This window comes from Drosophila virilis, chromosome X, assembly GCF_030788295.1.
Source record: "Drosophila virilis strain 15010-1051.87 chromosome X, Dvir_AGI_RSII-ME, whole genome shotgun sequence".
NCBI classification, from domain to species: domain Eukaryota; kingdom Metazoa; phylum Arthropoda; class Insecta; order Diptera; family Drosophilidae; genus Drosophila; species Drosophila virilis.
The window spans coordinates 30,202,787-30,216,493 of NC_091543.1; the positions used below are offsets into that span (position 1 = coordinate 30,202,787).

The 13,707-nt window shown below is 43.5% G+C and overlaps 1 protein-coding gene across 1 annotated transcript; it reads left to right on the plus strand.

Annotated features, from left to right (window-relative positions):
- The first annotated feature begins 6,938 nt into the window (after positions 1–6,938).
- On the plus strand, positions 6,939–7,643 carry LOC138911770 (uncharacterized). Its single transcript, XM_070211193.1, has 2 exons — positions 6,939–7,218; positions 7,366–7,643. Exons 1-2 carry the CDS (start codon positions 6,939–6,941, stop codon positions 7,641–7,643), a joined length of 558 nt encoding a protein of 185 aa, XP_070067294.1.
- Positions 7,644–13,707: the final 6,064 nt, after the last annotated feature.

The window sequence follows — 13,707 nt, forward strand, 5'->3', positions numbered from 1 at the left end:
TAAAAAAAAAGTGCCAGACCCAATCAGCGGTAAGTTAGATTTTTGCTAGACCGTTTTTTTTTTTTTTTTATATTTCAGCCTGTATATTGCAGGTATAGCGCTTCGTAATATTCTCATCAACAAGGTATAATGAGATATTATAGTCTTTCGACTTTCTGCAATTAGCAGCGGCAAACATTTTTTTTTTTTTTTGCCTGCCGAAGCCCAAAATATGCAGAGCGCCTGTAACTGTCATTGTTAATTCACCTTGTCTCAAAAAGCTTAATCAGCTGCGTCCAGATTTATCGCATCTCGTCAAATCTCGTTGTTTCGTTTCGTGCTCTCTAGCCAGCTCGAAAATGGGAGTTCGAAAGACGAATTAGTAAGAGACGATCGCCGTCGCCGAAACTCCAAAAATTAGTTGGAGATCGTTCCTTGGTGGCTGACGTCGTAAAAACCAGCTACATTCATCTTCCTCGCGCAATCATTTTTTACAGATCATCGAAACGAAATCTTATTTCTTTTTTTGTAGTGTAATATTTGTTTGCTGAAAAATGAATAATTAGCTTAGCTAACAGAAACGTGAAAAATCTGAATAAGTCCTATTGTGAACGCCATGGGCGTAGTCAAGTCGCCTTAAGCGTATAATTTAAAATTTCACAATTATGTTATGTGCGAGTTTTCTTTTTCTTTTTCTCGGCAGAAGAGTGCCACCTCATGGTCAAATTCGTATTCCGCATTTTTTCTTTAACTTCGTTTTTTTTCTTGCCTTACATATTCTTTTCATTGGCCTATATTTTTTATGAGAACCAGATTTCAAACAAATTCGAAAAGCAACGTATAAAGAGAAAGAGAGAGAATACAAGTTACATGTTATCTAGTGCCTTCTTTTTTTTTCTTCTAAATTTTTTTTTGTGCAATTCGAAGTGATTTTTTTTCAGCAGATCATCGCACATTACATCGATGGAAGCGCTTTCGGAGATGGAGTGAATGTATGTAAGTGAAGCAAAAAAACTCTTAAATTGTATTTTTCTTTGCACTTAATTTCCAAGAGATAAAAAGAATGGATAAATAATAAGTTAATGGATAATTTAATGCCGTGTTAAAGAGCAAACGAATCGGCGAAGAGAAAACTTTAAGAGAATAATCTACTTCAAGTGAGCGTTAAAGCTTTCGCTAAATGAATCAAAAATTAAATGAAAGGAATAATTTGTACTTTTACCGATTCAGGTCACAGACCAAATTAGAACCTCCCCGTCAGACGCGTGCCAATAATGTATTTTCTTTTGCGCCCATGATCAGCCCATTCACAGACATTTGTATGTGTGTGTCTGTGTGTAAAGGTCCAAAATCAGAAATCCTAAAATCTTATTAAATTTGCATCGGGGACAGGCAGGCAGGCAAGCAACAGGTACACAAGCGCATAAATGCTTCTATTCATACACAAAATATGCAAGTATGCGTGTATAGCGAGTCCAAAATATTCTAAATGCACACATGGCAACGCTTGGGTATCCTTACCAACGATAGCGAGCTAAAATGCAAGAATTTCGCATCGACGTGGCAAACCCTTTCTCTATTTCATATTAGCCGTGCTTTCAAAAGTAGAAATGCCTCAGCATTTGGGAAAAATTGAATTTGTGCGCAGTTTTGCTGGTCGGACAAATACACACACACACACATTGAAACGATCCCTAAACATAGAGAGAGCATTGAGAGCTGGGAGTAAGTGCGAGCGAGATAAAAGTTAACAGCGTTGCCGTTCTATCGCAAAAATCATATGGAAGAGAGTGCGCCAAGCACTTTCCTGTAGAGTAAGCGGTTCAAAAATACATCATATGTATATCTCACTCCCTTACTCGCGAGTTTGGACCAGATGCCACCGATACATTTTGTGTCTACTTCTGGTACTCATGTCTAGTCTATATGCTGTTTGGTTAGTGGTGGGAGCCATGCGTCGTCGGAATGTTGGGGTAATGTAATCTATGTTGTTTTAGGGATCACCGACCATTTGTCTGGTCAAGTGGCCCCGGTGATCATGGTAGGGTGGGCAACAGCTGTCGCATTGATACCAGCGCAGCATAACAACCACATATACAGCTACGGTCCCTTATCAATCTAGTACCATTTCAATAACTCTATAGATTTTTCCTAACCCCCGTAATTTTGTTTGTGCAATCAAACTGGACATCTTAATAGCACGCGAATTTTGTTTATATATAATTATAATAACTTGCGAGTAGGTAGCTTAGTCATTTCTTGGTCAACCCACCCCATCCGATTTCACTGTGCCGGAACCATCGCGTGCTCCGGTAGACGCTACACGGACATCAGCTCGCTTACATACGTTGTATGTTACAGTATATATCATATATTTATATATTTGGCGCCCAACTAAGGGGCATGAAGCAGCCACTCTGACTGGTCGCGACTAATAACGCTTTACATATGTCAACAATACCTGATAATACACAGCTAGATTGATTTGTTTCGTCACTACCCATTGTCCTTGTTGGATTCTGCTGCAGCCTCATCAAATTAGCATAAGCAAACATTCATGTAAACATAAGAAGAGGTTGTAATTTTGGTCTAGTGGAACAGCTGTTTATTATAAACAAGGTTGGCAAGCCTTTCTTGCACTTGTCGCAGCTGCTATAAATTGCATATTCCTTTTTTGTCTGCTCTCTCAGTTCGTTGTTGATCAAGGCGAAGCGAAGAAATAATTCTGAGCCACAGCCAAGTAACCTTATAATCTACATAAATTTGCCTAATATACTGAATTATAACGTGTTGTTGTGAAAGGCAAAAATTTACTTATTTCTTGGTTTAGGTTTTAAACAGTTGCTAAAAAACGGCGAGATTTCACATTGCAGAAGCAAAATAAATCTATTGCAAATTAAAATTGTGATTATTCTTGAATAAGTAGAACATAATCATCGTAAATTGTTATAATTAAGCAAGTGCAAACCGCCTGTGTGAGCTGACCATTTACAGCTCCCAAGTATTCGCATATACATAAACGCCGCTAGTTGACTTTCACGCTCTTCCCCTTGCGCGGTCATTCGCCGGCTCAGCTTATACTTGGTTGTACATAAGCAGCTGCACAATTCGTCGCATGTTGTGTGCTGTTTGGTGTTCTGATTTTGTGCATGTGAAAAAATGATGCAAGGCGAGAACACAGATGATATGCAGTCAGGGTGTCTTTTCTTAAGCGCTAAGCGGTTGCATTGTTCGAGCGAGCCAATGTATTGAAAATGAATTATCTGAGGATAAAATTAACAACTCTTGTGCCATCCACTTAGAAGTGCGCCTTTTGCTTATTGAAAAAACTAAGTCTGCCTTTAATACCGCGCATAACTCGTTAGAAAAGCTTAATTTCGATCAAATTGGCAGTAAACTACGCGATGATTTTGACGAGTTGATCGCCATGGTTGAAGCTCGCGTTCACGTTAATATTCAGCGTCGTCAATCTAACGGCCCGCCCCACTCAACCATTATTCGTCATGAGGATTTGCCAAACCACCCCTTGATCTTAGCCAACAGAACGCGCCTGCTCGAGCTCAAATTACCAACATTTTCCGGTGGTTATACCGAATATTCGGACTTTATCGCGATGTTTGAGTCAGTTGTCGACAAGGATACCGAGCTGTCTAACATTGAAAGGTTGCAGCATCTTCGCTCATGTTTATCTGGGCCTGCGTTGGATTCGATTCGATCTTTGGAGTTCTTCGGTGCCAAATATCCTGTGGCTCTGGATACCCTAAATAGAAGATTTAGTAACAAACGTATTGTTTTCCAGGCACACATCAATGAGATTCTTGGGCTCAAAGGGGTAGATTCGGAGTCGGCTTTTAAACTGCGTGAGTTCTCAGACAAGGCCAATTCGCATATGCGTGCCTTACAGAATTTGGGCAGTTTGGAGCAAATTTCGGGATGCATAATAGCTCACACGCTGCTTCAAAGGTTGGACACCCAGACTCAGACCAAATGGGAGGAGGCCGCAGCCATTGACAAAATCCCGACATCCGATGAGTTCTTCACATATCTGAAAAGGCGTAGTCAAAGGCTGGAAAGCGTGCAACATGCCATGTCATCCCATATAACCAATTATCAGGTGGGCAAATCCAACCATAACACTAACCACAGCAAAAGAGTGCTTGTAGCTGAGACTAACCAAAATGGGTGCAGTTTTTGTGATGCGTCTGGTCACGGGATCTACACATGTAGTAAATTCGGAAATTTGTCTCCATCCCTTCGGCATAAGGAAGTCAAGAAACTGGCCCTTTGTTATAACTGCCTAAGGAAGGGACACCAAACTCGGTCTTGCAGTAGTAGTCATTGTCGTACTTGTGGAGGGAAGCATCATACACTGTTGCATTCCCTGAAACAGCATTCCCTCGAACATAAGGTTGGCTGATCCTGCGTTCGACAAACCACAGCGAGTAGATCTCTTAATTGGAGCGAGCCTTTTCTATGAGCTTTTGTCCGGCAAATTGTGATTTTGCCAGGACTACCTCTTCTGCAAAAAACTTGTGTTGGCTGGGTCGTGACCGGTGGATTTGAGAGACCCCGCAGTACCTCGTTGTTGGTTGCCGGCCGCACTACTAATAGCGAAGCTAGTCAGTTGGACGTCCGTCTGGATGAGATGTTTCGGCGGTTTTGGGAAATTGAAAGCTTGGAAGAGCCTACAGTAAAGGCCACCACAGAAGAAACGGAATGCGAGCAGCATTTTGCCAATAACCTCTCCCGTTAAACATCCGGCGAGTATTCAGTGCGGTTGCCTCTGAAGCGGAGTGCAGAGCATCTAGGAGAGTCTTATGGTCAGGGTCATCTTCGATTTCTCAGTCTTGAGCGAAAATTGGGTCGGAATTCACATCTGAAGGAGCAGTATTCGGCATTCATCAAAGAGTTTCTGGATCTAAATCACATGTCGCGAGCTAGTCCAGAGTTGAGTGGCTATTGTAAATACTTCCTCCCACATCATTGCGTCTTGAAAGAAGACAGCACCACAACCAAGTTGCGTGTTGTGTTTGATGACTCACCAACTCCTGATTCTGGACATTCTCTTAATGATGTACTGATGGCGGGACCAATCATTCAGCCTAAGTTGTTTCACATTCTGATTCGCTTTCGCACATATCCTGTTGCTCTCACAGCTGATATTTGCAAAATGTATCGTTGTGTCCGAGTGACTTCGGCTGATAGTTACTTCCAGTGCATCCTGTGGAGGGACTCGCCTCAGAAGGATATCGAAATCTTTAATTTAGATACAGTTATATATAAGACCAAATCAGCATCATTTCAGTCCGTGCGCGCAATGCACCAGTTGGCCTTTGATGAGCGTGATGCTTTTCCAATTGTATCGGATGCCATCAAGCAGGACTCTTACGTTGACGATTCGATATCCGGAGCCAACTCAATTGCTGAAGCCAGAAAATTCGCCAGACGGCTGGGATATTATCTCGTGAAAACTTCAAGCTTCGAAAGTGGTGTTCCAGTCACCAAGAAGTACTCAATGGAATAGCTTATGAAGATAGGGAACAGTACTTAAAGTTCGATGATGAAAGCGATGTCACCAAGGCCCTTGGTCTTGTGTGGGATCCAGCGATCGACCAGTTGCTATTTTCATTTTCTGTTCTAGATTGTACTGTTGAGCCCTGCAGGCGATTAGTTCTGTCTATTGTTGCCCGCTTTTATGATCCGCTTGGACTTTTGGGACCAGTCATAACTAAGGCAAAGATATTTCTTCAACAGCTTTGTAAGGACAAATTAACTTGGGATGGAAGCTTGCCGATTCCACGTGATACGACCTGGAGGGAGCTATGCAGCAGTTTTCGCAATATTCGCCATGTATCGTTTCCCAGAGTAGTACTCTTCAAAGGAGCTGATGTTGAAATACATGGACACTGCGATGCCAGTGTGGAGGCCTATGGAGCCTGCATCTACGTAGTGGCCAGGAGTCCTCTAGCCACAAGTCGTATCCTTTGCTCCAAGTCTCGAGTTGCGCCATTAAAAACATTGACTGTCCCAAAACTGGAATTGTGTGGAGCGAAACTGTTGGTTAGTCTGATGCATGAAGTGAAGCGCACAGACATCTTTGTCAGACAGTTTTATTGCTGGTGCGATTCGTCCGTTGTCCTGGATAAGAGATGAGCCCTTCAATTTAAACGTTTTCGTGGCAAATCGCTCCCAGTCGGAGCTCTGGTTTCATGGCCCATCGTATCTATTAAATGGTTGCCTAAATTGGCCGGCGACTTGTCTGCCTGAAGCTCCAACCATTGAATTGAGGAAAAGAGTACTAATTCTTAAGTCTCCCCACGCAGATTAAACTCTGGGATGCAACCACGCCAACTCCTTTGGTTCCATGCAGCGCACATTCGACTATGTGTACAAATTTATGAAGCGTATAAGGAATCATGGACTCACTGTTGCAGACATTCATCCCGGCACTCGCATTCTTCTTCGGGTTGTACAGAGAGCGAACTTGTGGGATGACATCAAGGAGATTCATTCTCATGGAAATGTGAAAAAATCCAGCTCCGTTGCATCTCTTGCACCATTTCTGGATGAACGTGACCTCCTCCGCGTTGGTGGCCGGCTTAACAATTCGTCCCTGGACTATGATGCGCAATACCCCATCATACTGCCTCGGCGTCATGCAATCACCTTAGCTGTCATCGTTCAGTTTCATGAGAGGAATCTTCACCCTGGTCCCCGTGCACTTCTACCAAAATTCGACTTAAATATTGGCCGATTGGTGGATTAAGAACAGTCTCTAAAACAGTCAGTAGATGTGTGAGGTGCTTCAAAGCGATGCCCATTTTTGTCGAGCCCATGATGGCAAGTCTTCCAAGGGTACGTCTGAAAGTCGTTCGAGCCATCACCGTAACTGGAGTCGATTATTGCAACACCCTTCTTCTATAAGTCGGAAGTGCGTACGAGGGCATCCATCAAGTGCTATGTCAGCGTCTTCATTTGTTTCACCAGCAAGGCACCTAGAGCTTGTCAAGGACCTATCGACTGCTACATTTTTGAGTGCGCTGGAGCGATTCATCGCCACTCGGGGCAAGCCCAGTCAAATTTGGTCCGACAACGCAACAAGCTTCGTCGGATCGAAGAAGGAGATGGTGGATTTAAAACGTCTCTTGCTTAGTGATCCCCACATGGAAGCAGTTCGGCAGTTCTGCCTCGCCGATGACATCGAGTGGAAATTCATCCCCCCCCGTTCTACGCACTGTGGTGGACTACGGGAGGCGGCAGTGAAGTAAGCTAAGCACCACTTCTATCGCTCTGTCGGCCGCTCTTTACTTACTTTTGAAGAGCTTCGTACTCTTGTTTGCCAAATCACAGCTATTGTTAACTCACGCCCATTACTCTCGCTTTCAGAGAACCCATCAGATCTAGATGTCCTGACTCCTGCTCATCTACTGCTTGGTGGTCCTTCATCAGCCATCATCGAGCCAGACTTGACCAAATTAAACTACGACCGTTTCGATGGCTGGCAGCGTGTGACGCAGCTACAACAGGTGTTCTGGGCTCAATGGCGTGAAGAGTACCTCATCTTGCTACCACAGCGAGCTAAATGGCGCACTCAAACACAAGCGTTGTGCATCAACGATATGGTGCTCGTTAAAGGTGAAAATCTGCCTCCCATGCGGTGGTAGGTAGGATAGTTAACTTGATTCCTGGGAAGGATGGAGTCAATCGTGTAGCTGATATGAAGATCACGGCTGGAATCATCCAAAGAGCCGTAAACAAGCTGCGTCTGCTGCCTCTTAAGGATTCTGTTGAAAGTCAGGCTTCCAACGGGGGGAGTATGTTAGATTCTGCAGCAGCCTCATCAAATTAGCATAAGCAACCATTCATGTAAACATAAGAAGAGGTTGTAATTCTGGTCTAGTGGAACAGCTGTTTATTATAAACAAGGTTGGCAAGCCTTTCTTGCACTTGTCGCAGCTGCTATAAATTGCATATTCCTTTTTTGTCTGCTCTCTCAGTTCGTTGTTGATCAAGGCGAAACGAAGAAATAATTCTGAGCCACAGCCAAATAACCTTATAATCTACATAAATTTTCCTAATATACTGAATTATAACGTGTTGTTGTGAAAGGCTAAAATTTACTTATTTCTTGGTTTAGGTTCTAAACAGTTGCTAAAAAACATAAGTAACTCGACAGTCCTGTTATTTGCAATACGTTTTTTTGGATCAGCTACAGCTTTGAATTAGTGTAACTGCCAAGACTTATTATAGCGAATAACCCATGTTTTGTTAAGAGTAACTGGATGCGTTTTAACTTTAAATTGTTATAACTCCGTGATCTATAATTACAAAACAATGTAAGTCCCAGTATGATTGTTTGGTCGTGCGTAGTAGACTTTGGATATTTGTTATACGCGGAGATATGTGCAGCGGCAATGCCGTTTACTGCTACACCGATTCAATTATACCCTTCTGTTGCTTTATGGAGTTTACACCACTTTCATATTAAGTCGTTACCTAGGCAACTGCTATCCCTTGCATTCTAATATTTTTTTATTTTCTTATGAGAGAGCTTCTGGAGCCTTACTGACGTGTGTTATACCAAGTGGATCAAACTGTTGTCTTTCGCCTTTTTGATCTCCTACTTGGTCACATCATAAGAGTCAGCCGGATCTCAATCTAACCATTACCTTTTGTTGAGAAAGCAAATCAGATATTAGTTACTGCTGGAGTCCAGTGTACTTGGTATAGAACTGGCACTTGCCGCTTAGTTATTAAATTTTCGTTTTCTCATTCCTATACCCTTTCATGAAAACGACTGCATGGCATCCACACATTTTTATGAAATATTATTCTATATTTTCGATCTGTTTATCGATTTTGCACCTTTTATTTTTTTTTATAATTTTAATACTTTTTAGTATTTTTTTTTTAGCGTATGTCGGAAATGTCAATACATCGCAGTTGCGAAAACTTAGCAGCTGCTTCGATTAACAAGGAACAGTGCTATATTTGCCTTAAAACGATTGAGTTTTCTACACAATTTGTAGCTACCAGTTGCGAGCACACATTCCATCGTGCATGCTATAATACTAGAGTAGGCAATAAAAATATTTGTCCTGTTTGCAAAACAACAATTTCACCGTCTAATCCAAGTGTGGTAGGCGACGCCCTCGCAAAGCAACCGACGATAGTTACTATGCCAATTGGAACCCAAAGTCAAGGGCGCCCAGAAGAGATTTTTTCCCAAGGCACCATGTCGAAGAATTCTCGTCCGCCAAGTGTTCCGCCTTTGGCAGCCGAGCCAGATGCATGCTCTCGTGTGTTCGAATCGTGTTTTGAGACCTCCTATGGGATAAAGTGGAGAAACTCATCGATTCCCCACGGTAAGCGAAATACAGCAGTCAATTTCTGTTCAATGGCAGCAGCCACACACAGACAAACAGCCTCCCTGACCCAAACTTTCAAAATCTTTTGTCTGCTTTTACAGCTCAACTAGGCAGCTCCACAGCTCAGCAACCAACTTCAAACATGAGTACTGTCGATCTTCCTCAGCCCAGACGGGCTAATTCTATACGAACCGAGTCTAGAACTAGGAGTTCTCCAATGTTAGAAAACTTGCGTCCAGACCGACTTAGCCAAATAATCAGTAACTGGAGACTTAGATTTTCTGGCCGATCGAGCATGGGTATAGATGAGTTTATCTGTCGCGTCGAGGCGCTAACAGCCGAGACACTAGATGGAAATAATGAATTGTTGGCTCGTCATATAAGCCATTCATTTGAAGGCAGCGCTAACGATTGGTTCTGGCGCTACCATAAGAGTGTCCCTATTATCGTATGGTCGGAATTATGTGCCGCTTTACGTGCTCAGTTCAAAGGAGAGCGAACTGATGTTGACATCCGTTCGTCGTAAACAAAAAGAGGGTGAGTCCTATGATGGCTTTTACGATTCAATTTAATAATTGACCTACAAACTGTCTCTACCCTTATTGAATTCCTCCTTGCTGGAATCGTTGCGCTCTAATTTGCTGTCAGAAATACAGCACGAGCTTCTTTATGAGCCCATACATTCTAGACAACTTAGACATTTAGTGCGAAAGCGGGAAGGATTTATTCAGTCCATTTTTAAAGCTCGAGTGTTTGCACCCCGCCCTGCGCCTCGTCGCTCATTGCACGCTATAGAAGTAAACACTGAAAGCGGAGCAGAGTCCGATGCGATAGACGTTCTCGATAATGATGTACCAGCCATCAATCTAGTCTGCTGGAACTGCAGGAAATCTGGCCATCGGTATCAAGATTGTGTCGCCCAACGCAAAGTGTTTTGCTATGGCTGTGGTCAGACAAACACTAACAAGCCCACTTGTGCCAAGTGTAACAATGTGCCAAAAAACTACCTGTCTCGTGTACCATTGGCCCGTACACGCAAACCAGTTGCATTCAAGGCAACAAATACCGACTAGAGGGAGAAGTAGAATCCTCTTATCAATCTTTACCTGACTTGTTATTTAACCCAGAATTTACTTTACATACTCGTTTGCAATCTCAATCTGTTAATAAAAATTCTTCTGTAAGTCGCAAGATATTACGAGCGCGATTACGTCGAATAAATTTCTTCAAGCGATGTAAGATCGAGAAACAAGCTCTCGTGACAGCGATCGTGTGTACCGATTCAAGGTCTTACGCTGAAGTAACCGTATTACAGGATTATTGGATACCGGTGCGTCGATAAGTTGCTTTGGTGGTAGTTTCGCTGTGGAATTGTTGAATACAAATGTACTGTATAAACCGATTACTTCACAGGTGAAAACCGCCGATGAAAAAACCCAACAAATATTGGGATGGTTACGCACAAAAGTTTATTATGGTGGAAAGCTTAAACGAATTACTTTTTATATAGTCCCTTCTCTTGTTCAACCGCTTTATTCGGGCATAGACTTTTGGTCAACGTTCTCTTGACAACGTTCTCTGGTCAACGAGCTCTTGCCTCCATGCTTGTTAAGGCCAGCCTTGCAGTTGTCATGGGTCTCGGAGACAGAAGCGTCTCTACTGAAGGATCAGCTGTTAGGATTAACATGAAGTCACAAGACGCAGATTATTCAGCCACCTGTGATGCTCTTGTGACTCCAACAATTGCCGATAGTCAGCCCAGCTTCATCATCGATACATCAGACTGGAAAATTCCCTCGAACATAAGGTTGGCTGATCGTTCGACAAGCCACAGCGAGTAGATCTCTTAATTGAAGCGAGCCTTTTCTATGAGCTTTTGTCTGTTGGGCAAATTGTGTTTTTTCCAGGACTACCTCTTCTGCAAAAAACTCGTCTTGGCTGGGTCGTGACAGGTGGATTTGAGAGACCGCGCAGTACCTCGTTGTTGGTTGCCGGCCGCACTCCTAATAGCGAAGCTAGTCAGCTGGACGGCCGTCTGTATGAGATTGAAATTGAAAGCTTGGAAATGCCTACAGTAAAGGCCTTCAAGGAAGGGGCGGAATGCGAGCAGCATTTTGCCAATAACTTCTCCCGTTTACCATCCGGCGAGTATTCAGTGCCTCTGGAGTGGGGTGCAGAGCTTCTAGGAGAGTCTTATGGCCAGGCTCATCTTCGATTTCTCAGTCTTGAGTAAAAATTGGGTCGGAATTCGCATCTGAAGGAGCAGTATTCGGCATTCATCAAAGAGTTTCTGGACTTAAATCACATGTCCCGAGTTAGTCCAGAGTTGAGTGGCTGTTGTTAATACTTCGTCCCACATCATTGCGTCTTGAAAGAAGACAGCACCACAACCAAGTTGCGTGTTGTGTTTGATGACTCACCAACTCCTGATTCTGGACATTCTCTTAATGATGTACTGATGGCGGGACCAATCATTCAACCTAAGTTGTTACACTTCCTAATCGCTTTCGCACATATCCTGTTGCTCTCACAGCTGATATTTGCAAAATGTATCGTTGTGTCCGAGTGACTTCGGCTGATAGTTACTTCCAGTGCATCCTGTGGAGGGACTCGCCTCAGAAGGATATCGAAATCTTTAATTTAGATACAGTTACATATAAGACCAAATCAGCATCATTTCAGTCCGTGCGCGCAATGCACCAGTTGGCCTTTGATGAGCATGATGCTTTTCCAATTGTATCGGGTGCCATCAAGCAGGAGTCTTACGTTGACGATTTGATATCCGGAGCCAACTCAATTGCTGAAGCCAGAAAATTCGCCAGACGGCTGGGATATTGTCTCGTGAAAACTTCAAGCTTCGAAAGTGGTGTTCCAGTCACCAAGAAGTACTCAATGGATGAAAGCGATGTCACCAAGGCCCTTGGTCTTGTATGGGATCCAGCGATCGACCAGTTGCTATTTTCATTTTCTGTTCTAGATTGTACTGTTGAGCCCTGCAGGCGATTAGTTCTGTCTATTGTTGCCCGCTTTTATGATCTGCTTGGACTTTTGGGACCAGTCATAACTAAGGCAAAGATATTTCTTCAACAGCCTTGTAAGGACAAATTAACTTGGAATGAAAGCTTGCCGATTGCACGTGATACGACCTGGAGGGAGCTATGCAGCAGTTTTCGCAACATTCGCCATGCATCGTTTCCCAGAGTAGTACTCTTCTAAGGAGCTGATGTTGAAATACATGGACACTGCGATGCCAGTGTGGAGGCCTATGGAGCCTGCATCTACGTAGTGGTCAGGAGTCCACTAGCCACAAGTCGTATCCTTTGCTCCAAGTCTCGAGTTGCGCCATTAAAAACATTGACTGTCCCAAAACTGGAATTGTGTGGAGCGAAGCTGTTGGCTAGTCTGATGCATGAAGTGAAGCGCACAGACATCTTTGTCAGACAGTTTTATTGCTGGTGCGATTCGTCCGTTGTCCTGGATAAGAGATGAGCCCTTCAATTTAAACGTTTTCGTGGCAAATCGTGTGGCTGTCATACAAGAACTCACTGCCAGCTGACATTCTTTCTAGAGGCACAGTTCCCGACGTCCTAGCCCAGTCGGAGCTCTGGTTTCATGGCCCATCGTATCTATTAAATGGTAAACTAAATTGGCCGGCGACTTGTCTGCCTGAAGCTCCAACCATTGAATTGAGGAAAAGAGTACTAATTCTTAAGTCTCCCCACGCAGATTAAACTCTGGGATGCAACCACGCCAACTCCTTTGGTTCCATGCAGCGCACATTCGACTATGTGTACAAATTTATGAAGCGTATAAGGAATCATGGACTCACTGTTGCAGACATTCATCCCGGCACTCGCATTTATTCGGGTTGTACAGAGAGCAAACTTGTGGGATGACATCAAGGAGATTCATTCTCATGGAAATGTGAAAAAATCCAGCTCCGTTGCATCTCTTGCATCATTTCTGGATGAACGTGACCTCCTCCGCGTTGGTGGCCGGCTTAACAATTCGTCCCTGGACTATTATGCGCAATACCCCATCATACTGCCTCGGCGTCATGCAATCACCTTAGCTGTCATCGTTCAGTTTCATGAGAGGAATCTTCACCCTGGTCCCCGTGCGCTTCTACCAAAATTCGACTTAAATATTGGCCGATTGGTGGATTAAGAACAGTTTCTAAAACAGTCAGTAGATGTGTGAGGTGCTTCAAAGCGATGCCCATTTTTGTCGAGCCCATGATGGCAAGTCTTCCAGGGGGAACGTCTGAAAGTCGTTCGAGCCATCACCGTAACTGGAGTCGATTATTGCGGACCCTTCTTCTATAAGTCGGAAGTTCGTACGAGGCCATCCATCAAGTGCT

Bases quoted from the DNA above. Each gene is read 5' to 3' on its own strand.
- LOC138911770 (XM_070211193.1), top strand. From the start codon at position 6,939: ATGTCAGCGTCTTCATTTGTTTCACCAGCAAGGCACCTAGAGCTTGTC. The intron at 7,219-7,365 runs GTGGACTACGGG...TCTCGCTTTCAG, and splicing joins CCCCCGTTCTACGCACTGTG to AGAACCCATCAGATCTAGAT.